At 50.3% G+C, this 27538-nt stretch overlaps 1 protein-coding gene across 1 annotated transcript in view; it reads right to left on the bottom strand.

Moving 5' to 3' along the window:
* Nucleotides 1–8579: 8579 nt before the first annotated feature.
* Nucleotides 8580–27538, bottom strand: part of LOC128418850 (zinc finger protein 91-like) — a 34922-nt gene continuing 15963 nt past the window's right edge. Inside the window, exons 8-12 of the mRNA XM_053398944.1 lie at nt 26844–27347; nt 26107–26188; nt 25394–25476; nt 24942–25068; nt 8580–12340 (exon numbers count right to left, since the gene is read on the bottom strand). Of these exons, the coding sequence (XP_053254919.1) occupies nt 10158–12340; nt 24942–25068; nt 25394–25476; nt 26107–26188; nt 26844–27347 (2979 nt within the window). The 3' untranslated portion in view covers nt 8580–10157. The remainder of the gene's footprint in view (nt 12341–24941; nt 25069–25393; nt 25477–26106; nt 26189–26843; nt 27348–27538) is intronic.

The following is a 27538-nucleotide window of genomic DNA, read 5'->3' as shown; positions in this document are numbered from 1 at the left end:
TTGTGGGGTGTGTACCCACATGTCAGAACCAAAGATTCTCATGTGTTTGACATTAGGTTTCTTACCAAACATTTTCTCATAGGGAGTGCAGCCAATAGGTGATGACAGTCTGCGATTAAAACTGTAAACAAAATTCGAGAGAGCCTCCCCCCAAAACTTCTCAGGGAGGTTGGCATCATGCAACAAGGTTTTTATCCCTTGCAGCAACGTTTGATTTGCTCTCTCCGCAAGCCCATTCATCCATGGCGATCTAGGCGTTGACAAATCATGCTGGATTCCCTTCTCAGTCAGGAAAGCTTCAAACTGCTGAGAAGTGAATTCCCCGCCTCGATCAGTAAACAGACAACCAATACGTTTACCATGAGCATTCTCCAACCAAGCACAGAATGCCTTGAACTTAGGAAATGCTTGCGATTTCTGCTCGAGCATAAACACATGAATGTACCTGGAAAAAGAATCAATTAGAACCATGAAGTACCTTGCTCTTCCCAAAGAGGGCGCTAGAGGACCTACCAGGTCTGCGTGAACTAGCTGGTAGGGTTTGGAAGCCTGCCTGCTAGACTCCTTGCCTTTTGGAGCAACCTTCACCTTGTTCTCTGCACAAGATACACATTTCATGTGAAACTTACAAGGTTTGATGTCCAAACCTTCAACCAACTCAGGCATCTTGGCTAGCGCTTGCCAAGAGAGGTGACAAAATCTGCGATGTGCATCGTGAATGCATCCTGCATGAAGAACCTTGTTAGTTTGTGCAACACAACAAGAATCAGCATTAGATATAACAGCATTGTCATCATAAGTTAGACAGAACAAACCATCCATCAACTTTGCATGCCACATGTCCTCTTTGCCTTTTCTGATGACACAGATAGTCTTCTTGAAGGATACCTCAAAACCACGCCCAGTCAGCTGTGGTACACTTATCAAATTGTCCACAGCTCCTGGAACAAAAAGAACATTACTAATCGTAGTATGCAGACTTTCAAGTTTCACAGTCCCAACTCCTGTAGCTTGCAAAGTCCTTCCATCAGCCAGCTGGACCTCTCCATCTTGAGGTGTGAAGGAGATGAACAGATGGCGGTCTTTGGTGAGATGGCGCATGGCCGCAGAGTCAACAATAAACCTGGCCTTCCCCTTCGAAGCAGATTTGCTGGCAAACAAAACCTTGTTTTCCACCAGCGTGGGCTTTTGCAGCTTGCCTTTAGCCTTTGGTGAAGCTGTGCCAGCAAACATAGCCTTGTTTTCCACTGGCGAGGGCTTTTGCAACCTGCCCCCCTGCTCCTGGCCATCAGACGTGCCTTTAGCCTTTGGTGGAGCTGTGCCAGCTAACATAGCCTTGTTTTCCACTGGCGTGGGCTTTTGCAACTTGCCCCCCCGCTCCTGGCCATCAGACGTGCCTTTAGCCTTTGGTGGAGCTGTGCCAGCAAACATAGCCTTGTTTTCCACTGGCGTGGGCTGTTGCAACTTGCCCCCCTGCTCCTGGCCACCTGCAAGCATCTTGCTCTGTTTACATCTGGTCTTCCGGCCTCTGCAAAGGCTCTGACCTTGGTTCTCACGGGAAACAGAGCTCTCAGCTGCCGACTCCTTGGCTCCCCCTGGAGGCTGGAATGCTGCCTGGGATGACATCACAGTCAGCTCCCCCTGCAGCTTGCAACCGGTGCCCTCGGCATCCGTGCATTCACTCGCATTCTGGGAAACAGCCAGGACCTCCGATGCAGTCAAACTCTGGGCTGGGATGGCTGGCAGATGGGCTTTTTTCAAAGCATCCCACATGTCACGTGCCGTGAGATTTCCAGCAAGCGTCTTTATTTCCTCCAGAGAGACGGATAAGACAATAATATCCATGGCCTTCGAATCCTGGCCCTGCCATTTCTCTGTCCGAGGAACTGGAGTGGCCTCAAATACAGTATGCCAGACTCCAAACTGACGCAGCAAACTCTCACACCATCTTGCCCAGGTCTCATAATTGTCCCGATTTAATTTAGGACACTCAGCAGCTTCAGAAGCTTGGAAAATCTCCATTCCAGCTTTTTGCTTTAGCCGTGAGCCTTTATTGCCTTCTAAGACTTCTTATCTCGGCAGCTCATTAATCACGATGCCTCTGGCTCGGCTCCCAGGCCAATTAATTGTGCCGGACATCAAAGACTTCTTCCGCGGCAGAAAAGCCTCTGCTTTCACTTTCCCAGCACATACCTTTCAGCAGTCTGTCGCTGTCTTACTCTTCTGCAAGTGCCGTGAATCTGGGCCCGAAACCTGTTGTTGGGATACTGCCAGGGAGATAAGAGTCCATTTGAGCCCCCAAGCTCGGTGCCGGACGATCCATCGACCTCCCGTAGTCAGGCAATATCAGCAATTCAGCGACACTAAGCCTCAGGCTTAGTGCACACTATATCAGCAGAATTCACACAGCAGGAAGTTGCACAAGCAGAGAGCAGAACATGCATATTTACAGTTTATTAGGCATTGGTCAGAACAAAGAAATCATGACCGTCTCCTCCGACTGCTCAGGCAAAACAGGCAAAAACGAAACGAACTTACAACATAAACATCCTGTGAGACAGGAACTTACGCAGGCTGTTATACAAACATCCTGCTCCCTTTTAAGGTGGAACGGAAATATCCTAACATGGGGGTCCCGGGGGTGTCTCTCTTGGGGGCTCCTGGGCGGGTCTGGGGGGGCAGAGAGCCGTGTCCCAGCAAGAGGGGGGCCTGGGAGGGGGCGCCTGGCCGGGAAGAAGCCGGACTGGGCGCGTGTGCGTGGGAAGGGGGAACCCGTGTCCCGGAGGAGGAGCCCCTCTCTCGGCCTGGGGCTGCCAAGGGGGAGAACCAGGTCTCTGGCACCTGGATGGAAATGCCACAGACAACTAAAGAAAGAAGCGTCCGTTGTATATCAAGCAACAGGAAAAGACCCCACAAAAAGCAATAAGATTAAGTTTTATTCAGACCCAGAACAGAAAAAAGCAGTAAGTGCAGTGTCTCAAAGATGCAGCGTAACATCTTTACCTTAAAAGAAGTAATTAAACGTAACAATTGGCAAAGAGGCAGTGAAATGGAATTTTTCAGTGGCAAGGGGGACAAGGAAACCCATCACAGCAGGCCTGCGGTGTTAAAAATCAGGAGAAGAGATTTCTGTACATCTCAAGAGCAACAAGAATGTATTCCTTCCCACCCTTTGCTTGAGAAGTAAAACTCTGCAAGTGTTTGGCTCCAGGGTCCCTTGAGAGAGAGTTGGTTCCGACTCTCTGAGCAAAGAGGAAGGAAAAGAGGGTCCTGCAAGGGGAGGATGAGGGGAAGACCCCCTTTTCTAGGGGTGGGGGAGAGGGATTGGGTTCCCAGGTCAAGAGAGCACCTTGTATCCTGGCACTGAAAAGACACCCTCCCGATTACTTCAAGTGAGGTAATAGTGCCACTGTATTCTGCTCTGGTCAGACCTCACCTGGAGTACTGTGTCCAGTTCTGGGCACCACAGTTCAAGAAGGACACTGACAAACTGGAACGTGTCCAGAGGAGGGCAACCAAAATGGTCAAAGGCCTGGAAACGATGCCTTATGAGGAACGGCTAAGGGAGCTGGACATGTTTAGCCTGGAGAAGAGGAGGTTAAGGGGTGATATGATAGCCATGTTCAAATATATAAAAGGATGTCACATAGAGGAGGGAGAAAGGTTGTTTTCTGCTGCTCCAGAGAAGCAGACACGGAGCAATGGATCCAAACTACAAGAAAGAAGATTCCACCTAAACATTAGGAAGAACTTCCTGACAGTAAGAGCTGTTCGACAGTGGAATTTGGCAAAGGGTCAAAACATAGTTCCAACTTGAAAACCACCTCCAGGACCAGGCACCCTCAATGGGCTTTGCACTACAACTCCCAACCGGGCCTGCCAGCAGAAGGCAGGGGGGATGGAAACAGCCGTCCAAAAGGTCCAGCCAGCTCCAGAGGCGACCCAAGGCTGCTCTCCAACGGGCGCTGCTCCAGGCATCTGAGTTGCCCAGTTCAAGGGAGCTGGCGGGACTAAGAACCGGGCTTCCTGAATTGCAGGGGTTGGACTAGATGAGCCTGGAGTGTCCTCTTCCAGGGTTCCTCATCTGGCTGCCAATGCCACGTCTGGAATGTCTCCCAAAACTGCCCCCCCTTTCACAAGGAGGTCTTTCCCCCCCTGCGTCTTAAACTACCCTTTGACTGGCAACCATCTCCAATCTCCTTGCTGGACAATCCCAACCAAAGATGCATTAGATTCTCTGAAATCTACTCAGGAGTCCTGTAGTGACTTCATGCTCTTTATTGCAGCTTGTAAAACAGTGATTTAATTGCCCCCCAAACCTCAGGCTTTTATATACATTATTTACACAATTAGTCCCGTCTGATTGGCTGATTCTGCTTCCCTCCTGGAGCCTGATTGCTCTTTTCCTGCAAGCCAATCAGTTGTTGCATTCTAGGATCCTACTTGCCTTTTGTTCTAGGATTAAAGCTTAGTACATAAGCCCCCTCCCCTCTATGTTCCCGTTGCGCCCAGGTTAGCATTCGTAGTTCCTGGTTCCTGGTTCTGGCTCTTGTTCCAGGGCTGCTGGCTGTGACGGGGTCGTTGGGTTGGACGCCGCTGGTCCACTCGGTTGTGGTTCTGGTTCCTGTGGCTGCTCGGCCTCGGCCACTTCGGGACTTCCTAGTTATGCCTCCCTTACCCGCTCCTCCTGCTCTATGGGCCTCACCCTTCTGCTATCCCCTTGGGATTCCTCTGTCCAGCCCTCCTTGCAGTCCCCCCCCCAGGAATCATCACAGCAGTTGATCGCAGTGGCGGCGCCAAGCTTCCCCCCCTTCATTAGCACCTCGTATGACACGGGGCCAGTCGCCCTGGTGACTGTGGCGGGTACCCATGCCAGTCCCTCCCCGAAGTTCTTTGCGTACACTGTGTCGCGGAGCTGGAAGGTCCGGGGGTTCCTACCTTCCCCCACTGCTGCCTCCTCATGGGCCCTGTTGGGGTGAAGGCAGTCCAGTCTTGTTGTGAGGCGCCAGCCCATGAGGAGTTCCGCTGGGCTCCGGCCATCATTGTGCTGGGGGTGCTATGCTGGGCTAGGACAAATACAGCTGGGCGATACTCCCAGTCCCCTTGTGTCATGCGGCGGAGGGTGTCCTTGGTGGTCCACACAATGCACTCTGCTTGGCCAGTGGTGGTGGGGTGGAACGGCACTGATCGTGCATGGCGGATGGCATTTTCTGTTGCAAAGGTCTGGAACTCGTGTGACGTGAATGCTGTTCCGTTGTCGGAGACGAGGGTGTCAGGGAGTCCGTGGGTTGTGAACAGCCTGCATAGTACTTGGATGACCGCAGCCGTGGAAGTGGACGGTACCTGGACGACCTCCAGCCATTTGGAGTAGGAGTCCACCACTACGAAGAATGTCCTTCCCTGGAAGGGGCCAGCGAAGTCCACATGCAGGTGGGACCACAGTGCTCGGGGGTTGGATGGGGGCCCTTGGGGGATCTGGGCAGGACTCCTTTCAGGTCTGGCAGTATTTAAGCCAGGCCTCTATCTCCCCGCCAATTCCTGGCCACCACACATAGCTTAAGGGCCTCACTACCCCTGGGTGTGTTTCATGTAGGGCTGTGAGGACCTTTCGGCACAGATGCTGGGGAACGACCACTCTGCTTCCCCGTAACAGGCACCCCTTGTGGGCTGACCACTTGTGTTTGCGGGTTGTATAGCCCGCAGATTCCGGCCCAGGGTTGCTACTGGGCCATCTCCACCACACCCAGTCCAGGACCCGGGAGATGACCCTGTCCTTCATGGAGTGGCGTGCTACTTCCAGCACCTGAATGGGGCAGTCAGGAAGCTGTTCCAGGCTCATGACCTCATGCGTGGGTGCTGGGTCAGGTCCAGGTAGTGGCAGTCTGCTGAGGGTGTCTGCGTGGCCCATTGCCTTCCAAGGCTGGTGGACCGTGTATACTGGTAGCCGGTGAGGAAAATCAACCACCTGAGAACGCAGGGTGACAGTATTTGAGGGGTCTGCTTCTCGGGTGTGAATAGGCCAAGCAGCGAATTATGGTCGGTCATGACGGTAAAGGGGAGCCCAAACAAGAAATCGTGAAATTTCTTTACTCCGTTCACAATTGCCAGGCCCTCTTTGTCTATTTGCGAATAGTTCCTCTCGGCTGTGGAGAGGGTCTGGGAAAAGGAAGACACCGGCACCTCTCTTCCATCCGGAAGTTGGTGCCCTAGTACAGCACCGACACCATAGGGTGAGGTGTGGCATTCCAGCACCACCGGCAACCTCTCGTCAAAGTGCGCCAGGACTGAGTTCAAGACGAGCAGATCTTTGACTGCTTGGAACGCAGCCTCATGGCACTGCCCCCACACCCACGGGGCCCGCTTATCTAACAGTCTGTCTAGGGGCTCTGCTACTGCTGCCTTGTGGGGTAAGAAGGCATGGTAAAAGTTCAATAGTCCCAAGAAGGCTTGGAGTTCCGCCTTACCCTTAGGTGCAGGGGCGTTGCAAATAGCCCTCATCTTGTCCCCGGTCAGGTGGACTCTGTCTACATCTACTGTAAATCCTAGAAAAACCACCTGTTGAACTCCTAGCAGACACTTTTCCTGCTTCACCTTGAGGCTGGCCATCTGGAAACAGTGCAGGACGGTGCAGAGTGTGTCCCCAAACACCCCCAGCGTGGCCGCGGTGAGCAACACATTATCGAAGAAGAGTGTGACGCTGGGAATTCCTTTGAGGAGAGAGTCCATTAGATTTTGGAATATGCCTGGGGCTACGCAGACACTAAATTTCAGTCACTTGACACGGAACGCACCCCCGTGCGTTACAATCGTCTGTGCCTCCGCAGTGGCCTCGTCCAGTGACGACTGCTGATAGGCCTGGGCCAGGGCCAGCTTGCCAAAATTCTTAGACCCTGCCAGGGTGGCGAGGACATGGCTGACCATTGACACCAGGTATGCATGAGCCGTAAGGGCCTTCTTTATGGTACATTTGTAGTCTGCAGAGATGTGGACTGATCCATTGGGCTTGACGGGTGTGATGATTGGGGTTTCTCAGGGGGCATTAGGCACGGGCTAGAGCACTCCTTGCTCCACAAGCCAGTCTAATTCCTCGTCAATGCGGGGCTTTGAGGGTGAACGGGACCTGGTGGGCCTTGAACCTGATGGGTCGTATGGCGGGGTCTAGTTGTAGGCCAGCGGGGGGGCAGTATATCATCCCAATGCCCCATCGAAAACCTCTGGAAACTCTTTGCACATGGCGTCCACTTCCACATGGGAGCTGGTGCAGTTTACCCCAGTGATGGCTAGCCCCAGTGGCCCAAACCACGCCAACCCCAGTAAGCTAACGTAGCACCCCTTGACCACGATCAAGTCCAACCGCCACTTCCGCCCTCGACATTGTACATTGAAGGTTCCCACCCCCATCGTGGGGACCTTGCATTTGTGGAAGTCTCCCGGAGGGTGAATGGGGCTGGCCAAACTTGGAGCCGCCACTGGGACACAATTTCCTTAATGTCCATGCCAAAATTATGGACAGGGTTGAGCCTGTATCAAGCTCCAGACGGCACAGGGCTGCCTCTATCTGTGCCTCGATGCAAATTTTGTCCGCATTCGAATGAGGCAACTGGTATACCTGACAGTCTGTGGTCTTCGTCGAGTTGCCTTGGTGTGTCAGACCACGGGGCCTGGGACTCTTGGGTCGGCCATCTGGTTCGAGGTGTCGGGCAGGGCAGGCACGGCACACCCGGGCGATGTGTCCCACTTTTCTGCATTGTTGGCATTCTGCGTTGCGGAAATGGCAAGTCCTCTGCTCGTGGCTCTCCCTGCAAGTTGCGCAGTTCCCGTTTTCCGGACGAGGCTGTCATGGTGGGCGTGCAGCTTATGTGCGCTGCTGCACTCAGTGCACGTCCTCCCGGTCGTTGGTTGGGACGACATGTTTGACTGGAATCCTTGCGCTGACCTCTCGGCAGCTTCAGTTGCTAAAGCCTCCTCTAGGGCAGCCTGGAACGTCAGGTCCTTCTTGGCGTAGAGGCGCCACTGCAGCTTCTCGTCCCTCAGGCCGCCCACAAGGCTGTCGCCGAGCATGTTCTCCAGCTTTGTGACGTTGCAGAGCCTGGCAGCCTAGCAGAGGGAGGTCACATACCCGGTTATGGTTTCTCCAGAGACCTGCCGCTTTGCCTAGAAGGCATTTCGACACGCTACCCCCGAGGGTTGTTGCGAGAAGTGCCCCTTCAGCCGTTCTATTATCGTGTCATAGGGAACGGTCGCAATATTTGTGGGAATGAGGAGGGCTCGGGCGATCTTAAACGTTTCTTCTCCACAGATGCTGAAGAAGGTTGCCCTCTTCTTGGCTGTGTCTCATGACGTCCTTTGCCTCCAGGAGGAACGGGAAGCGGGTGGCGTATTCTTCCCAGTCTCCTGAGGCTGGGCTGAACGGCATGAAGCGGTTGTCTGTCGCCATTCTGGGTCCTTGGGTCCTGGAGCTGTAGCCTGGATGCGCAGTGCAATGCTGTGCTGCCTGGGGCGGCTGTATGCGGTGCTTGGCAGACAGCTCAGCAGGATCCCACCTTCATCGCCAGTGAAATATATTCGGAGTCCTGTAGTGATTTCATGCTCTTTATTGAAGCTTGTAAAACAGTGATTTAATTGCCCCCCAAACCTCAGGCTTTTGTATACATTAATTACACAATTAGTCCTGTCTGACTGGCTGATTCTGCTTCCCTCCTGGAGCCTGATTGGTCTTTTCCTGCAAGTCAATCAGTTGTTGCATTCTAGGAACCTACTTGCCTGTTGTTCTAGGATCCAAGCTTAGAACATAACATTCTCCTTCCTCTGTGCCCCCAATTCTTAAATTGGCTTTATTTCAAAACAGGGTGGGGGGTAGAGATGGCTTAGTCTTCCAAACAACCCTTTATCCATTAGTTAGTAGACAAGCTTCCCAGTGGAAGGAGAGGAAAGCAGACCTCTGAGCCCAGCCTGGCCCCCCACCAAATTCTGCCTGCATGCCTTGAGGCCCCAAGATGGGCGGAGGAAGGCCTGGGGGGCAGCTGCTGGCTGGGACTTTGATTGGGGCGGGGTGGGGGCACAGGGAAAGAAGACTCTGAATATAGGAAGACCGGCCAGGGGGTTTCACTGGGGGAATTTATTCACATTGGTTTTCTACCCAAAAGCCACCACCCCCGGCTGTGAGGAGAGTGGCGCCTCCTCCATGAATTCCTCTTCCACTCCCAGCCACTCCGCTCAAACCTTTGCTAAAATCCTGCTCTCCTCCCTCCTCTCCGTCTCAGAGGCTGGGCTTTCTGTCTCATCTCAAGAACCGCCAAAGCGCCCGCAATTGCCTCTTATCTCCCACCCAAACCGTCCACATCAATCCTAAGCGTCTCCTGTTCTGTTTTCCATTTTTTGTCTTCTTTTCCAGCTTTTCAGACTTCACCTCCCTTCCTTTCATGGAGACATCTAGTGCTTCTGTTTCCTTTGTCAGTGTCTCTACTTTAGTGGTCAAATTTGTCTCCATTTCATTATTTTTATCAATTCGGGCTAATAGCTTCTCCAAATTTAACACAGGCCTGGTGTAAACTGTTTTTGAACTGCCATATTCAAAATCTCCCTCTCCCTTGTTCTCAAAGCAACCTATTTTCCAACAGCACCTTATCAGTTTGTCAAGGTCACAGAATAACTCTTTCCCAAGAGATCCTGTTTCCTGCATTTTTCCAGCCCTCCCTCTTCCTTCCAGCCTGATACCCAACACACATAAGATGTTTAACATAAAATCCAATTTCTCAAATTAAGATTCGAATTAAACAAATAAACCAAATAATTACTTTAAGAGAGGAACCATAAAACAGAAAAAAGAAAGAATGTGTCCAAGAGGACCTAGCAATTTAGGTGTCCAGATAAGAGTGGTTGTCTTGCAGGAATCCAATTCTCTTTAAGTGGCTCAGAGTAGAAGAAATATTTTCCTTCAAAGAGAAACAAACTTGTCGAAGCCTGTCTTGATTTTAGCGTTTTCAGCTAGCTCTAAGTCCTTTTAAGAGCTACAACTGTATTTTTTTAGAGAACTTGAAAAATGAGACTTTCATAAATCCCTCCGATCACACTCTTGGCATTGATATGATTCCTCCCCTGTATGTATTCTTTGATGAAATGAGATTTCCTTTTTGACTAAAGCTCTTTCCACATTCCTAACACTGATATGATTCCTCGACTGTGTGTAATTTTTGATGGGCAGTGAGACCTACTTTCCTGGTGAAGCTCTTTCCACATTCCAGGCACTGAAAGGGGTTTTCTCCTGTATGAATTCTTTGATGGGAAGTGAAACTTATTTTCCAGGTGAAGCTCTTTCCACATTCCAAGCACTTAAAGGGTTTCTTCCCTGTATGAATCCTTTGATGGGAAGTGAGATTTTCTTTCCAGGTGAAGCTCTTTCCACATTCCAAGCACTTAAAGGGTTTCTCCCCTGTATGAATTCTTTGATGGGAAGTGAGTGTGGAGCTGTTAATGAATCTCTTTCCACATTCCAGGCACTGAAAGGGGTTTTCTCCTGTATGAATTCTTTGATGGGAAGTAAGACTTTCTTTCCTGGTGAAGCTCCTTCCACATTCCATGCACTGATAGGGTTTCTCCCCTGTATGAATTCTACGATGGGAAGTCAGACTGTAGCTGTGACTGAAGCTCTTTCCACATTCCATGCACTGATAGGGTTTCTCCCCTGTATGAATCCTTTGATGGGAAGTGAGATGGGCCCTCAGATTGAAGCTCTTTCCACATTCCACGCACTGATAGGGTTTCTCCCTTGTATGAATTCTACAATGGGAAGTGAGAGTATAGCTGTGACTGAAGCTCTTTCCACATTCCAAGCACTGATACGGTTTCTCGCCTGTATGATTTCTCTGATGGACAGTTAGACTTTCTTTCCAGGTGAAGCTTTTTCCACATTCCAAGCACTGATACGGTTTCTCCCCTGTATGAATTCTTTGATGAACAGTTAGATATTCTTTCCTGGTGAAGCTCTTTCCACATTGCACACACTGATAGGGTTCGTCCCCTGTATGAATTCTTTGATGGGAAGTGAAATGGGTACTCCGAGTGAAGCTCTTTCCACATTCCAGGCACTGAAAGGGGTTTTCTCCTGTATGAATTCTACGATGGGAAGTAAGATTGTGGCTGTGACTGAAGCTCTTTCCACACTCCAAGCAGTGATATGGTTTCTCCCCTGTATGAATTCTTTGATGTGCAGTGAGATGGGAGCTCTGGCTGAAACTATTTCCACATTCCACACACTGACAGGGTTTCTCCCCTGTATGAATTCTTTGATGGGAAGTGAAACTGGTTTTTTGACTGAAGCTCTTTCCACATTCCACGCACTGATAGGGTTTCTCCCCTGTATGGATCCTTTGATGAGAAGTGAGATGGGCACTCCGAGTGAAGCTCTTTCCACAATCCAAGCACTGATAGGGTTTCTCCCCTGTATGAATCCTTTGATGAGAAGTGAGCTTGGCCCTCTGATTGAAGCTCTTTCCACATTCCAAGCACTGATAGGGTTTCTCCCCTGTATGAATTCTTTGATGGGAAGTGAAACTGCTTTTTTGACGGAAGCTCTTTCCACATTCCAAGCACTGATAGGGTTTCTCCCCTGTATGAATTCTTTGATGGGAAGTAAAACTGCTTTTTTGCCTGAAGCTCTTTCCACATTCCAAGCACTGATAGGGTTTCTCCCCTGTATGGATCCTTTGATGAGAAGTGAGATGGGCACTCCGAGTTAAGCTCTTTCCACATTCCAAGCACTGATAGGGTTTCTCCCCTGTATGAATCCTTTGATGGGAAGTGAGCTTGGCCCTGTGATTGAAGCTCTTTCCACATTCCAAGCACTGATAGGGTTTCTCCCCTGTATGAATCCTTTGATGGGAAGTGAGCTTAGCCCTCTGACTGAAGCTCTTTCCACACTCTAAGCAGTGATATGGTTTCTCCCCTGTATGAATTCTTTGATGTGCAGTGAGATGGGAGCTGTGACTGAAGCTCTTTCCACATTCCACACAGTGATAAGGTTTCTCTCCTGTATGAATCCTACGATGGGTAGTGAGATTGTGACTGTGACTGAAGCTCTTTCCACACTCCAAGCAGCGATAGGGTTTCTCTTTTGTATGAATTCTTTGATGGGCAGCCAAACTCTGTTTCCAGGTGAAGCTTTTTCCACATTCCAAGCACTGATAGGGTTTCTTCTCAAGCGGATTTCTTTGATGGGAAGTGGAATGGGAGCTCTGACTGAAGCTCTCTCCACCGTCTGAATCCTGATATGGCTCCTCCACTGTGTGGATTTCGTTGCGGTCTCCCTTGTTCTTCATTTCCAATTCATCACCACCTGAAACTAAGAGGCCAATGGATTAGAGTCTCGGAAGAAGTGCACTCCCAAATTATGGAACAATGCTCATTAATGCTTGGGACAGGGGAAGAACTGAAGGGAGTTAGATGTTATAATGTTCCTTTTGTTTTGTAAAAATGTCTGGTTTCGTATACAAATCAAGTTGAATATTAGATGTTTTCTCTCTCAAGTTTTTAAAAGTACAGCTTAACCTGGTACTTTCATTTTGTTCAAATTTAAATATGGATCTGTACTATATTCATAAATAAAATGTGCTTTTATTGAAAAAGGTGGCCAATGCGGGAAAGTTCCCTGTTAAAATTAAGATATATTCAATATGCTAAGTTGTTCAGTATGCAGTAAAAAATCTAAACAAATTTTAAGAGCTGGAGAAATATTTGGGAACATTGACTCTGGACTGACTTGGTCATAGTCAGCTGCCTTGTGGTGGGCGATGTAAGAGTAGGGGAATAAAAATGGCAAACGTGAACTTCTTGTCATGTGACGAAGACACATGAGAGTATAAGCATCAAAGCAGGCTGGGAAGTGCTGGGACTGCACAATCATTTTGGTCTACTAAAGTTATTCAGGCCTAACTGCTAACTGTTGAGTCACTCTGACATGTGACTTAGCAGCCATTTTCTCTGTGTGTTCTCTGAAAGATTTCAGTCAGAGTCAGTCTGCCTCAGTTGTGAGCAGAGTCAGTATGGAATCTCAGTCAACCTGTTTGGAACCATGTTGTTTATCAAGAAGTTTATTTTAACTCAGTAAAGCTCTTATTCTTTAAAACTCTGCGTTATTAATTTATGTTTCGTGTCAGGTCATGGGGCCCAGTGTTTTATGGATGGCCAATTGCTAAAGCTGGAGAATCAGGGTGATGTTGGTGAGGACCTCAAAGGGACTGAAGGTCCAGTGGTGAGGCCGTGTACCAAAGAAGCAGACCCGGTGCAGCAAGGAGCAGAAGCCACGTCAGCTCAGAAACCTGCGCAGTTTATTAATCTTGGCAACACTGCCCAGATGGAACATCTGAATGGTAAGAACTACCTGACTTGGGCTCTCAAGCTTGAACTGGTTCTAAAATGTGATAGACTTTGGTACTGTGTGGAAACTGGTTTGAATCCACAACCCTCTGAGCAGGAACGTGAAGAGGATGATAGAGCCTGAGCGCACATTTTGTTGGCTCTAGACGAACCACAGGTCCTGCACATTGCAGAACTGGACTCTGCCAAACAATATTTGGATCGTCTACGTCAGATACACCTGTCTGACAGTGCTGGTTCAATAATTGGACTAACTAGGAGACTGTATAGAACAGTGCTGCCTGAAGGCAGATGTTTAACTACACACCTCCAGACTTTGCGCATGTTATTCGTCCAGTTGCAAAGGAGTGGTAAAAGATTTCCAGACCTGGATCAAGTCTATATCCTGCTATCCAGTCTCCCACCAAGCTTTAATATTGTGATAGCCTCTCTTGAAAGCATGAGGCAAGAAGATTTATCGATGGCGTATGTAACAGCCCGTCTACAGGAGGAATCTGAAAAGCGCGTGGAAAAGCTGAGTGAGAAGGCAGACCAGAGGAGTTTGCGTCGCCCTGCTATCCAGAAACCCAGATTCTCAGGAGGAGATGGGACCGAAGAATGCTCCACGGATCGTGCCATGTTGGCAAAGAAATGCTATCAGTGTGGCAAACTCGGGCACATGAAGAAAGATTGCCACGTGAAAAAACCCAGGAAAAGCGAGCGATCCCTGTGAGACAGAAAATCGGATGCATTTTGTCTCATCTGCCGCAAGAAAAGAAAAGAAAAATTCTCCAGACAGCTACATTTTGGACTCTGGCTCTGCCAGAATCATAATGAGCAGCCCTGACTGCTTTACAACACTCAGCAATTTGCCAAAAGGCAAGGAAAGCATTTGTCTTGCTGATGGGCGGCATTGCCCAATCTCAGGTATAGGTACGTGTTATTTGCCATGCCTAGATGCAGAACTGAGGGATGTATTGTTTGTTGAAGAACTAGAATTTTCTTTATTGTCAATTTCATGCCTTACAAATGTTGGTTTTGAATTTATATTTGTGGGTGATGAGTGTTTTATTAAGAAGCAGGGCAAGGAAATTGCTTCTACAAAAATGGTGGATGGTTTGTACCCTTTACAGCACTCTCCGCCAAGTGATGGGGTCACAGAGAGACCTAAAGCTGGAAAAAATGATGTATTGATAACTGAACTATGTCAGCAAAACTCTAATTGCCCGCATAAAAACTGCATCCATGCTTTGCATAGAAAAATGGGGCATGCAAGTTTCAAATATCTGGAGAACATGCAAAAAATATGTCAAGATTTAAATGTTAACCAGTGTAGCACATACCTTGATTGTGCTATTTGCAAGCAAGCAAAATCAAAGTTGCAACCAATACCAGGTAGAAGTGATAGAATTTCTACACTTGCTTTGCAACTTGTTCATTCTGACTTAATTGGTCCTTTTCCAAAGAGTGAGGGAGGATCTAGATATGGCCTAGAAGAAGAAGAGTTTGGATTTGATATCCCGCTTTATCACTACCCGAAGGAGTCTCAGAGCGGCTCACATTCTCCTTTCCCTTCCTCCCCCACAACATACACTCTGTGAGGTGAGTGGGGCTGAGAGACTTCAGAAAAGTGTGACTGGCCCAAGGTCACCCAGCAGCTGCATGTGGAGGAGCAGAGACACGAACCCGATTCCCCAGATTACGAGTCTATTGCTCTTAACCACTACACCACACTGGCTCTCAATTATTGTGGATGATAAAACAAGGTATTCATGGCTATATCTATTGAGAAACAAATCAGAATGTGCAGATGCTTTTAAGTCCTGGAAGGTATGGGCAGAAAGATGTTTTCAAAGGCCAGTTATTCAACTCCAAACCGACCGAGGAGGCGAATATTTAAGTAATCATTTCCAGGCATGGCTTAAACGCCATGGAATAACGCATCGTCTCACATGTCCAAATAGTCCCTGGAAAAATGGAATTGCAGAGAGACGTGTGGGTGTCATGCAAATTGTAAAGGACAGCTTGTTAACTGATGCTGGATTGCAAAATGATGCAAAGCTCTGGGGAAAAGCTCTCCTGACTGCCAATTTTTTAGTGAACCGTACTTGCACTACTGCCACGGGTGATATTCCCTACAGAATGCTTTTTGGGAAGGAACCGGATTACACAGGTTTACATGTGTGGGGGACTTGGGCTTCTGTTCATATCCCCAAGTCTCTGAGACGCAAAGGTTAGCCTAAAACCAGAGTGCTACGTTTCATTGGCTATCAGGGCTATTCTAGCAGGTCTTATCGTTTTGCTTTGGGATGTGGCCAAGTAGTCATTTCACAAAATGCTGAATTTGCTGAACAGGATAGGTGAGAACAGGTTCATGCCAATCCTAGTATTTTAATTCCTCTCTCAGGACAGCCACAGGAGCCTCTCAGGCAGCCAGCTGCTGAGGAAAGGATAGGAAGTGGGGAAAATTTGCCCTCAGGCACTGACACTTTGCAAAGTGCCACAAGCAGTGAATCAGAGGAACAACAAAATGATGAGTTGGAGGAGCAACAAGAGAAGGAAAGCCCAGTGGTTATTCCTAGAAGGTCCACATGGACTACCAAGGGTGTCAGGGAACTGCCATCGGAGCCTAGAGTGGAGGTAAGGCTCCCTAACGATGCAGGAGAAGGGACCAGCAGGGAGAGAGAGCAAACTTCCTTTGAGGAAGGAAATAGGAGGGACACCAGGAAGCAAGGTGGGACTGCAGAGAGAGGGCTCCAAGACTCTTCCACAGAGACCAGCGGGGAGAGCCCAGGACCTCCGTTGGGCACGCCCACTCTGCGCAGGAGACTTCCGCGCAGGGAGGCTAGGAGGAGACTTGGGGTCAAGGAGTTTTTATGTTGGAAGAAGTTCAGAAAATGCCCACTGACGGATTCTGCCAGCGACTGACACAGCCATGGAGAAAGGGCTGTCCAGCCAGGGAAAGGTTTAGCCAGGCAACGTTGCCTAGAGCTGTAGCACCCTTTACGCACGAGCAACCCCAATTCCCTTTACAGCAATCCATCAGTCCTTGACGTTGCTTGTGCACAAAGACAAGACAGGCAGCATCATGAGTCAAACCGGAGGAGCAGGCGCCGGAGAGGGAGCAGCGGCAGCGCCAAATCTGGAGGAGAGAAACCGAGATTTGGAACAGCAGGTGGCTCTGTTAGCGGCGCGGCTAGATGAAAGGAGGACTCAGGATGCCCAGGGGAAGCCCACCCCCATCGCAAGGAAGGTACCAGGACTGGTGCACAAGTTTGGGGGAGACCCCAGGGATTATAATGCATTCAGGACTGAGGTACAGTACGCGCTGGAACTGCAGTATGATGACTTTGCGGAGGATGGGGTGAGGGTCGCTTATGTTATCGGGCATCTTCAAGACGCTGCCAGGGAATGGATCCGGCCATTAATGGCAACGCAGAATGCTGCCCTAAAGGACCTTAGGAAATTTTTTGGCGCCATGGACGCCATGTTCTCAAGTGGAGTGGAGCAGAGTGTGGTTCGCAGGGAACTGATGGCGTGCAAGCAAGGGGGCCAGTCAGTTAGAGAGTACTGGTCGCGTTTTGCCATAGACTTGGGTGGGAACTGGGCTCGGAACCAGTGCAAATGTTGTTTGAGGAAGGCTTATCCCCCTCAGTGAAGGACGAACTCTCCCGTGCGCCCCGCCCTCAATCGATGGATCAGCTGACTAAGGCTGTACTTGCGATTGGAGCGCGCCAAGAAGCGCGCGCTTTAGAGAAGCGGGAGGGGAGAGGAGAGCGTTGGCATGACAACCGCATTCCTGAAATACCGGACCAACCTTCCCAGCCAGTGGAACCAATGGAGATTGGGGGAGCGCGCGCGCGCGCGCGCGGGTTTCAAACTCCAGCGAAGTTCGAAAGAAGGAGGGAAAGGAGGGGAAAACAGCCAAGAAGTGTTTCCTCTGCCAACAGCCAGGACATTTTGCCAGGGTCTGCCCTCAAAGGAAAGCATGGCAAGGAATGGTGGGGGCTGCTGGCTGTGAGGAGGGGGGAGAGGAGGAGCAGTGAAAAGCCAACGCTTGGCTGCCGATCAGCGGGCACAGCAGCCAGGCCAGCAACCAGTAAAAGTGCCCAAGCCAGACCCCCCCCAAGCAGCCATAGCCTTAGAGGTGGTGCTAGAACTCCCCAATGGGCACCCAATCAAGGTTAAAGCACTGCTGGATTCAGGTAGTTCCTGTAATTTTTTCAGCAAGGATTTCGCCCTGGAGCACCAGCTGTACCTCCTGCCTCTAGACTGTCCCTTACAAGTAACGACCATTGATGGCAGAGAACTCTTGGGAGGGGAAGTGACGCACCAGACTCCCCCCATGAGAATGAGGGTTTCCAGACACACAGAGACCATTGCCTTTCACGTAGCCACACTGGCAGGACCACCCATCATACTGGGAATGAGCTGGTTGGCACTACATGATCCAGTAGTGGCATGGCACCAGCGGACAGTTTCTTTTGGGTCAGCTCACTGCTTGGAACACTGTCACGGTGGGGAAACCCCGAGGATGGCTGTAGCCAGGGTGGCAGGGATGGCGGTGGGGGAAAAGGGGAAGGTACCGCCACAATACGCTGACCTGCAGGATGTCTTCAGCGAGAAGGAAGCGGATAAACTACCCCCCCATAGACCCTTCGACTGTCAAATCAACCTACTCCCAGGGGCTCAGCTACCAGTGGGTAAACTGTATGCCATGTCGGACAGGGAGATGCAGGAGTTGCGGGAGTTTATTGACAAGAACCTGAAAAGAGGTTTCATAAGAGAATCAAGGGCGGTGGGAGGCAGTCCGGTGTTCTTTGTGGACAAAAAAGACACCAAACAGCCCAGATTGGTCGTAGATTTTAGGGCCTTGAACCTTGTATCGGAACCAGTGACCTTCCCAATGCCCGGGATTGACGATATTTTAACCAGGGTGAGGAAGGGGAAAATTTTTACTAAGCTGGACCTTCGGGGTGCGTACAATTTGATTAGGATGAGGGAGGGGGATGAATGGAAAACCACCATGTTCACCCCTCTGGGGGCCTTTGAATACCTCGTTATGCCTTTTGGATTACAATCAGGCTCCGCCTGTTTTCAATCTTTCATGCACCACGTGTTGGGATCCCTGCTGTACAAGAATTGCGTGGCCTTTTTAGATGACGTGTTAATCTATTCGGACAACGAGGAGCAGCATGTCAGAGACGTCCAGGAAGTGCTAAAGAGGCTACAGGAACATCAGTTGTGGGTCAAACTGGAGAAGTGCCAGTTCCACGCCCGAGAGGTCGAGTTCCTGGGATACAGGTTGTCGGACAAGGGCCTAGCTATGGACCCAGGCAAGGTGCAGGCGGTGCTGAAATGGAAGACCCCCAAGACCCGGAAGGACGTACAGAGGTTCCTGGGGTTTGGGAACTTCTACCGGAAGTTCATCAAGAACTTCGCCCACTTGACAGCGCCCATCACAGATTGCCTCAGTAGCAAAAAGAAATTCGTCTGGACGGAAGATGCACAGCAGGCCTTTGAAAGGCTGAAGAAGGCCTTCGCTTCGGAAGAGCAGCTCTTGCACGTGGATCTGCAGAAGCCAATGAGGCTGGAGACAGACGCGTCAGACCGAGCCGTAGGGGCGGTGCTACTCCAGCTGGGAGACCAGTCCAGCTGGAGACCGTGCGCGTTCTTTTCGAGGAAGCTGAGCAAGTCGGAGCAAAACTACACGGTCTATGACCGGGAACTGCTTGCAATTTATGAAGCCTTTCGACGCGGGAGACATTTGTTAATAGGGGCGCAGCACAAGATCCAGGTGTGCATGGACCATAAGAACCTCGAATACTGGAGGACTGCACGAGTACTCAACCAGCGACAGGTGCGATGGGCTCAGGAGTTCTCCAAGTTTTTCTTTGAGATTCGGTACGTGCCGGGAGAGAAAAACGTCAGAGCAGACACCCTCTCCCGGAAGCCGGAGTATATGGAAGGAGAAGGACCACCAGAAGCCCGACATGTGATCCCCGAGAACCGATGGGTGTGTGTGGGAGTATTAGTAGAGAGACGAGAACTAGCCGGGCTGACGAAGGACGACGAGTTCGCCCAAACCAAGATCAGGGAACTCAGGAGCAAGGGGGAAAACCATGGGGGTTTTGAGGAGAAAGAAGGGGTACTGTATTACAGGGGAGCACTGTACGTACCAGGGGATGACTTGAGGAGAAGGGTGCTCAAACGGCTCCATGATAACCCGACGGTGGGGCAGTTTGGTCAACACAAAACCATGTTGCTGGTCACCAGGCAGTTCTGGTGGCCAAGGGTGAGGGAAGATGTACGGGAGTACGTACGAGGGTGCGACTGCTGCCAGCGAGCAAAGGGGGAGAGGGCGGCGCCCGCGGGGTTACTAGAACCCTTACCCACACCGGGAAGACCATGGGAGGTGGTATCCATAGATTTTATGACCGATTTGCCCAAGTCAAGGGGTAAAACAGCCGTCATGGTGGTTGTCGACCTGTTAACAAAAATGTGCCACTTTATCGCTTGCTCACATGCGGTGACAGCAGAGGAAACTGCCAGGCTGTTTGTGGAGCACATCTTCAGGCTGCATGGCGCCCCCTTGAGGGTTTTGTCCGGCCAAGGGAAGCAATTTACTTCCAGGTTCTGGAGGAAGCTCATGAGCTTGCTGCAAGTCGAGGTAAGCTTCTCAACGGCCAGACACCCGGAGACCAACGGGCAAGCGGAAAGAGTGAACAGTATACTCCAACAATACCTACGCTGCTATGTCAGCGAGAGACAGAACGATTGGGTGGAGAAACTAGCGTTGGCCGAATTTGCGTACAATAATGCGGAACATGTGTCCATGGGAATGAGCCCGTTCATGGCCAATCATGGGTGTCACCCCAGGGCCTTCCCAGGGGGAGGGGAGGAGAGGTGGAGTGTACCGGCAGTGGAGCAGTTTGTGCAAGAAATGGAGGCCTTACACCAACAACTTAAGATGAACTTGGAACGGGCCAAGGAAGTGTATAAGAGGCAAGCCGACAAACACCGTAGGGAAGGAGAAACCATACGGGTAGGGGACCGGGTGTGGTTGTCAACCCAAGGGTTACCGTTCAAGGGGGATTGCAAGAAGTTGTGGCCAAGGCGGCTGGGACCTTTCGAGGTGACACAGCAGGTTAATCCCGTGGCCTTTAGACTCAAGTTGCCGACCAGCATGAAACTATACCCGGTGTTCCATAGATCCCTACTCTCTCCGTACAGGGAGGGACTGGAACTGCCGGGGCGAGAGAGAGAGGTCCCCACTCACCCACACGTAGAGGAGAGGGAATTCAGTAGTCAAGCCATGGAAATACTCGATTCAAGATGGCGAGGGGGACAAGTGGAGTATTTGGTGGCTTGGGAGGGGGAACCAGAATCGGAAAACATGTGGGTTCCTGCGGAAAACATCAGGGATGAGTATCTCCGGGGGGAGTTTCACGGCAGGTTCCCAAGGAAGCCCAAACCCACATCGAGGTTCTAGGAGGAGCAATTTGGCACCACAGATGAGGAAGAAGATTTTATGGGGTTTCCGGCCTCCGAAGAGGAGGGAGGAGAGGTATCCGGGGGAGAGGAATCGGACTGGGAAGAGTACCCTGTGCGAAGAGATAGCAGCAGGTGGAGAGCAATGTTTGAATCTTCGGAGGAGGGAGATAGCTCCTTCCGGGGATTCCCCGCATCACCGTCAGGGGAAAGGGAGGAATTTAGGCCAAAGGAACGGAACGGAGGTGAGGGGGGTCCTGGAGGGGAGGTGGATGTCAGGGAACTGCCATCGGAGCCTAGAGTGGAGGTAAGGCTCCCTAACGATGCAGGAGAAGGGACCAGCAGGGAGAGAGAGCAAGCTTCCTTTGAGGAAGGAAATAGGAGGGACACCAGGAAGCAAGGGGGGACTGCGGAGAGAGGGCTCCAAGACTCTTCCACAGAGACCAGCGGGGAGAGCCCAGGACCTCCGTTGGGCACGCCCACTCTGCGCAGGAGACTTCCGCGCAGGGAGGCTAGGAGGAGACTTGGGGTCAAGGAGTTTTTATGTTGGAAGAAGTTCAGAAAACGCCCACTGATGGATTCTGCCAGCGACTGACACAGCCATGGAGAAAGGGCTGTCCAGCCAGGGAAAGGTTTAGCCAGGCAACGTTGCCTAGAGCTGTAGCACCCTTTACGCACGAGCAACCCCAATTCCCTTTACAAAGGGTATTCCCCCGATAAATTGACTTTTGGCACAACAAAAGTGTGTCATGTTAATTGTACACAGTCACAGGACTTTGCTCAAGTTCTGAAACTACCTTCTAAGGAACAAACGCAGTGGTTTGATGCCATGAAAGTGTTACGATATAGAAGCAATGCAGCTGCAAACTGGTAGCTTGAAAACAAAACATGATGGAATGTTGGGACTGTTCCGTGGGAAACAGAGGGACAGTCAGTTCACAGGGCAATGCACCGGAATTAGCTCAGAGTGTAATATGAGCTCTTTCTCTTGCTCTTGTACAGGAAGTACAGGAGGTTTTTGTCTCTGGACTGCTGGAGCTTGAAGAGAGCAGTCATGTTTTCTGTTATGCTTCAAAGACAGAAATAAAAGCATGTAAAAACGTTTCTGTCTATCTCCTTTTCCCTGCCAGGAGAGCAGGAGGGAGGGGGTGTGTTCTTCTCACGCTGAGAAGAATCGCCTATCGCGACCTAGCCTGGATCTTGCTGGGAATGCAGCCAGGGAGGTCAACAGGAGACCAAGCCGGGTGCCTGGGAGTGTTGCCAGTTGCTCCCTAGATAGGCTTGATTTCCGACAGAAAGAAGAGTTGGGATCATTCAAAGAAAATAAGGTTTACAAACTAGCCAAATTGCCACCAGGTGAAAAGTTACTTTTTCATGTTTATACTTCTGCTCTCTAGGTCTTTGGGGGAGTGTCATGTGACAAAGACACATGTGAGCAGAAGCAGCAAAGCAGGCTGGGAAGTGCTGGGACTGCACAATCATTTGGGCCTACTAAAGTTATTCAGGCCTAACTGCTAACTGTTGAGTCACTCTGACATGTGACTTAGCAGCCATTTTCTCTGTGTGTTCTCTGAAAGATTTCAGTCAGAGTCAGTCTGCCTCAGTTGTGAGCAGAGTCAGTATGGAATCTCAGTCAAACTGTTTGGAACCATGTTGTTTATCAAGAAGTTTATTTTAACTCAGTAAAGCTCTTATTCTTTAAAACTCCGCATTATTAATTTAGGCTGCGCGTCACTTCTATGTGCTGAAAAACACTTTTCATATATTGAACAAATGTGTGTAGCAGCTGCCAAATTTAAATTTCTTTAGTGGCTAAAAATTTAATGATGATGTGCATCACCTTAAACCAATTTGGATGTTTTCTAAAATTCTCGACATCACAGAATGCAGCAGAAACTTCTCATATCAGCATTAGTATCATTATTCAAGTTTCCTTACAGTTGTACCGCAGGTTACATACGCTTCAGGTTACAGACTCCGCTAACCTAGAAATAGTACCTCAGATTAAGAACTTTGCTTCAGGATGAGAACAGAAATCGTGCTCTGGCAGCGCAGCGGCAGCAGGCGGCCCCATGAGCTAAAGTGGTGCTTCACGTTAAGAACAGTTTCAGGTTAAGAACGGACCTACGGAACGAATTAAGTTCTTAACCCGAAGTACCACCGTACTTAAACGTTACATTACTGTGAGAAGTTACAGGGGACGAGGCAGTGGGCCTTCTTGATAGGGGCACCCACCCTGTGGAACGCCCTCCCATCAGATGTCAAGGAAATAACCATGCAACTTTTAGAGGACTTCTGAAGGCACCTCTGTATAGGGAAGTTTTTAATGTTTGATGCTTTATTATGTTTTTTCTATTTGTTGGCTGGGGCCACCCAGTCAGATGGGCAGGGTAAAAATAATAAAATTATCATTATTGTTACTACAAGGTTCACTGCCTGAGATTCAAAAAGCCTGGCTCTTTTCTGGGATGAAGTTTGTTTGGTTCAGTCATGGAATCTGTGCCATCTCCAATGTCAAGCGACTCTTTGGTCAACCAGAGAGAGCCAGAAGGAAGAACAAAAGCAGGAAACTTGACTGAAGCTACTTCAACATCCCACATCACTCTGAATCCTACATTTAAGAAGGCCTGGGCAGTTCAGACAGCCTGATTGTGGTTTTAAACGGCAAAACTGAAAGAAGAATATTCACAGGGAAAACAATCAATAGCCATCCATCCAAGGTTTGCTGTGGGAGTGTTAACATCCCAGGTGCTGTGGGTGGCGCTGTTGAACCCCATCAAAATATCAGAGGTTCATCATCTAGAGCAGGGGTGTCAAACTCAAATTCATCGGGGGCCGCATCAGCAGTTTGGTCACCCTCAAAGGGCCGGTTGTATCTGTAGGACTATGTGTCCACTCTTTATTATCTCCCCACCCCAACCCATGTACAGTGGATCTAGCAACCTCATCCATAAAGTGCTAGCAAGGTGATACCACTGTTCTGCAGTATTATATTTTTTGTTTGCATAGTCCTACAATGTGTTTTTAATCTTATAAAGCAAAAGTGTACACTCAGCATCTCTTAAACCAACCCGCTTTTAATTGTAACCTGAGCATGCACCATGTTGCTGAAGAATACACATAATGCACAGGTGGTATCAGTCCAGCAATTTCCTACAAAGCCTCAGCAAATTGGAAACATAGGTGAAGGACGAACGAGAAACTGGCCAGTATTGCCCCCATGGACCTGCAGAGCACCTTCACTTATAGCCAGTTATGGCCATGTAAATCCGAGTTGCTAAATGGGAGATTAAAAGGGCACTCCGAGGAGCTTCCAATTTAGCAAAAAGACACCCTCCTTTCTGCAATTGCGTTCCGCCAAAGGACAAAATGAACCTGCCCATTTTGCCGGGCACAGGGAACTTCAGCCCACCCCGCGTCTCTCGGATCCATTGGGATCGGGTACTTCATCCACCCGCAAGGGAGCTGGCCAAGGCAGAAGCAAGGCGCTCCCCGCCGCCCCGGCCAAGAGAGGCTTCCCCAGCCCTTGCAACCGGTCAGGCGGCGGCAGTGGCTGACCCACTCGCGGCTCCCCAAGGTCACTTGCCCGCCGCCGGTCCCGAAAAAAGGAAAGCTAAGCGGGTCTGCCAGCCCTGCCTCCTAAGAACCAAACCCGCTGCCCCTCTGTTCCGCTTTTGGTCTCTTCCGGGAGAAGCGGGAGGCGGAAATGCGGCTCCTCACCAAGGCTCGCGCGCGTACTCCTCCATCTTGGCTCCCAGCTTCCGTACCTAACGCGCTCGCTCAGCCGGCTGCCGGCATGCGAGTCACGTGGGCCCCCACACCTCCGCTTCCCCGCGAGACTCCTCTGAGCGCAGCCATTGGTCGCCCGGCTTCCAGGAGCCAAGCCAATAGGAATGAGGAGAAGGGGGGAAAGAGAGCGACACACTGTAGGGAAAAAAAAGCGAGAATAAAAGGTGAAGGCTGGCGGCGGCTACACGGGCCACATGACGAGGTCTGGTGGGCCGGATTTGGCCCGCGGGCCTTGTGTTTGACACCCATGATCTAGAGAGATGTCTTGAATTACAAAACAGATAGGATGATCCAATAGGGAGCCTTACCAAGAGAGTCCAAGATCCCACGATTCTCCTCCATGACTTCCTTATGGAGAGCTCTCTGGTCAGGATCCAGCAACGCCCACTCCTCATCAGTGAAATGGACAGCTACATCTTCAAAGCACACTGGACCCTAACAGAACAGGGAAAAGGCTGTCCTCTTAGAGAACATTCACTTGGCTCTGTTGTTTTCTACAGCGGCCGGACCCCTCTCTGCCTTCCTCATCCCTCTCTCCTGCTGCAGCTTCTGCCTCGGAGTCTGGGCTGCTCTCTGCCACAGACTCCCTCTGCTCCCTCAGCCCTCTTCCCTCTCCAGCTTCAGACACCTCCTCCTCCTCCTCCTCCTCCTCCCAGTCGGCTCCCTCTTCTCTGGCTCCTCCCACCATTCCTCTGCATCCAACTGTGTCCAGCCAGTCTGCATCCCAGCGCTCCTTCCCCACAAGGCTCCTTCCCCCTACCTGATCTGGGTCCACAGCTGCTGCCTCCCCTCCACCACCATGAAAAGATGAAGGAGCAGGTCTTGGTGGCATCATTCCGTCACCTGGGAGAGACAAAGGTAAGTGGAAACCGTGAGCGCCTGCTTCTCTCAGAGGTGAAACAGTGCATCTCTAAGTGCAGATGGGGCTTGTCCAAGTCTCCCCTGCTAGCTTCCGGTTCCACTCTGCCTTAATGGAGGCAGCGGGAGATCGTTGGCAAAGGAAAAACAAGGATGATTGAGGGTAATTCTCCTTGCAAGTTGCCCCCAGGGACAGGGGGGAATGGGCTTCACTCCCAGTTCGTCTCAGTACCAGGCTCTGGCTCCGGCTCCGGCATGGATTGCGGGAGGCAGGGAGGCGCTGAGTGCAAAAGCCCTTCGCCTGCCAAAAACCCTCCTTTGCAGCCATTAAGAAGCAGAGGTTCTCCTGTCAATTAGAGCTCAATTTGGACTAATGTACAGGCATTGCTGGAAGAGATAATAAGCTGTGGAATTGAACCAGCTGCAGTAAAAGTCTTCCCAGCTGAGTACATTTGGACATTTGTACCAATTTCATATAATAGTTGTGCAAAAATACATCTCCCCCCCCCCTGAGCTCCAGGTGTCTTCCCCCATAAGATGTAAAGAAATCACAGATTAGTTTCAAAACCAAGAGAACGTGACAAAACGGGGGAGAAAACACTCCTTCCTCCTTACCCAGAGGCCTCACTCTGGCGTCCAGCGGAGTCTTCTCTGCCTCAGAAGAATCAAGACCCATTTCTGCCAAAAGATCCTTCCTCTGAAAGAGCAACAAGGATTCAAAACAGAGAATGGGGAGAAGGGTTAGAGAAGGAATGGCAGAGGCAAGCGCTTTCGGGGGACAGAGGTGAAAGCTGCTTCCTGCTTCTGCTAGACTGGTGTCTGGGGTTGGCTGCCAGGACCATGAAACGTTGGTCCTCAAGGATCTTCACTGCTCCCAGAACGTTTCCCAGCACAATTCAAAGTGTTGGTGCTGAACCTTAAAGCCCTAAACGGCCTGAAAGGCCCACTATACCCAAAGGAGCGTCTCCATGAACTGAGGTCCAGTTCCGAGGGTCTTCTGCTGATTCCCTCACTGTGGTAAGTGAAGTTACAGGGAACCAGGCAGAAGACCTTCTCCACAGTGGCCCCACCCTGGGGAATGCCCTCCCATCAGGTGAGAAGGAGATAAAAAACTGCATAACCTTTAGAAGACATCTGATGTCTTCTTATGCTTTTATATGTGCTGGAAGGCACCCAGCCACATGGGTGTGGTATTAATAAGAAGAAGAAGAGGAAGAAGAGCAAGAAGGAGAAGAAGAAGATCTGTTCCTAGATGCTTTCCAAAAAAGGATGGGCCATTAGGAAATGATTTGGGAATACTCTCCCTCCTCTTTGGAGCCCCTTGGGAATATCCAGAGGAAAGTCTCTCTCACCTGCTGCTCTGCCTGCTTCCTCTCCTCTGCCTGACTCAGGAGGAAACCTTCGGCCACAGCCACCGCCTGGGAAGTGGTCTCCGCTCCGCATTCCCTCACCCAGTTCTCCATCTCCAGAGGAAGGACAGCCAGGAACTGCTCCAAGATCACCAGGTCCAGCATCTGAGATTTCGTGTGCCTTTCTGGCTTCAGCCACTGATGGTCAAGATGGTAGAACTGGCTGCAAACCTCTTGGGGTCCTTTGGCCTCCTGGTAGCAGAACTGACTGAGCTGCTGGCTCTGCACCTCTGAGCAAGGGGTGTCCTCCTCATCCAGGATCTTCTGCACGGAGTTTTCCCAGAATCCCCCACTACTCCCCGTTTCCTGGGCGTGGCCTCTTCCTGCTTCAGGGCCAGCTGAGTCTTGCTCCTCCATCTGGGCTCCCAGGAAGTCTCCAAGAGATCGGAAGGAGCCCCTTGGTCCTCTGCCAAGTTCTGTGTGTCGTAATGCAAGCTGCAGCAAATCCTATGAATCAAACACATTCTTCTATTATAATATCAAAGCACAGCGAAGAGAAGAAGAATGTTCCCTGAGCAAGTGTAGGGAGAGGAGGAGGAGGAAGAAGTCATAACTGTGAATGACAAGTGAGTCATTTGTATGAAGTGTAATTTGGAGCCAGGGCAATAGTGGGGGTCCCTCCCAACCCCACTTCATAG

Source organism: Podarcis raffonei, chromosome 8 (genome assembly GCF_027172205.1).
Source record: "Podarcis raffonei isolate rPodRaf1 chromosome 8, rPodRaf1.pri, whole genome shotgun sequence".
Taxonomy (NCBI): Eukaryota; Metazoa; Chordata; class Lepidosauria; order Squamata; family Lacertidae; genus Podarcis; species Podarcis raffonei.
Note: the sequence above shows the minus strand (reverse complement) of the source record. Positions and strands in the feature narration are given on the sequence as shown.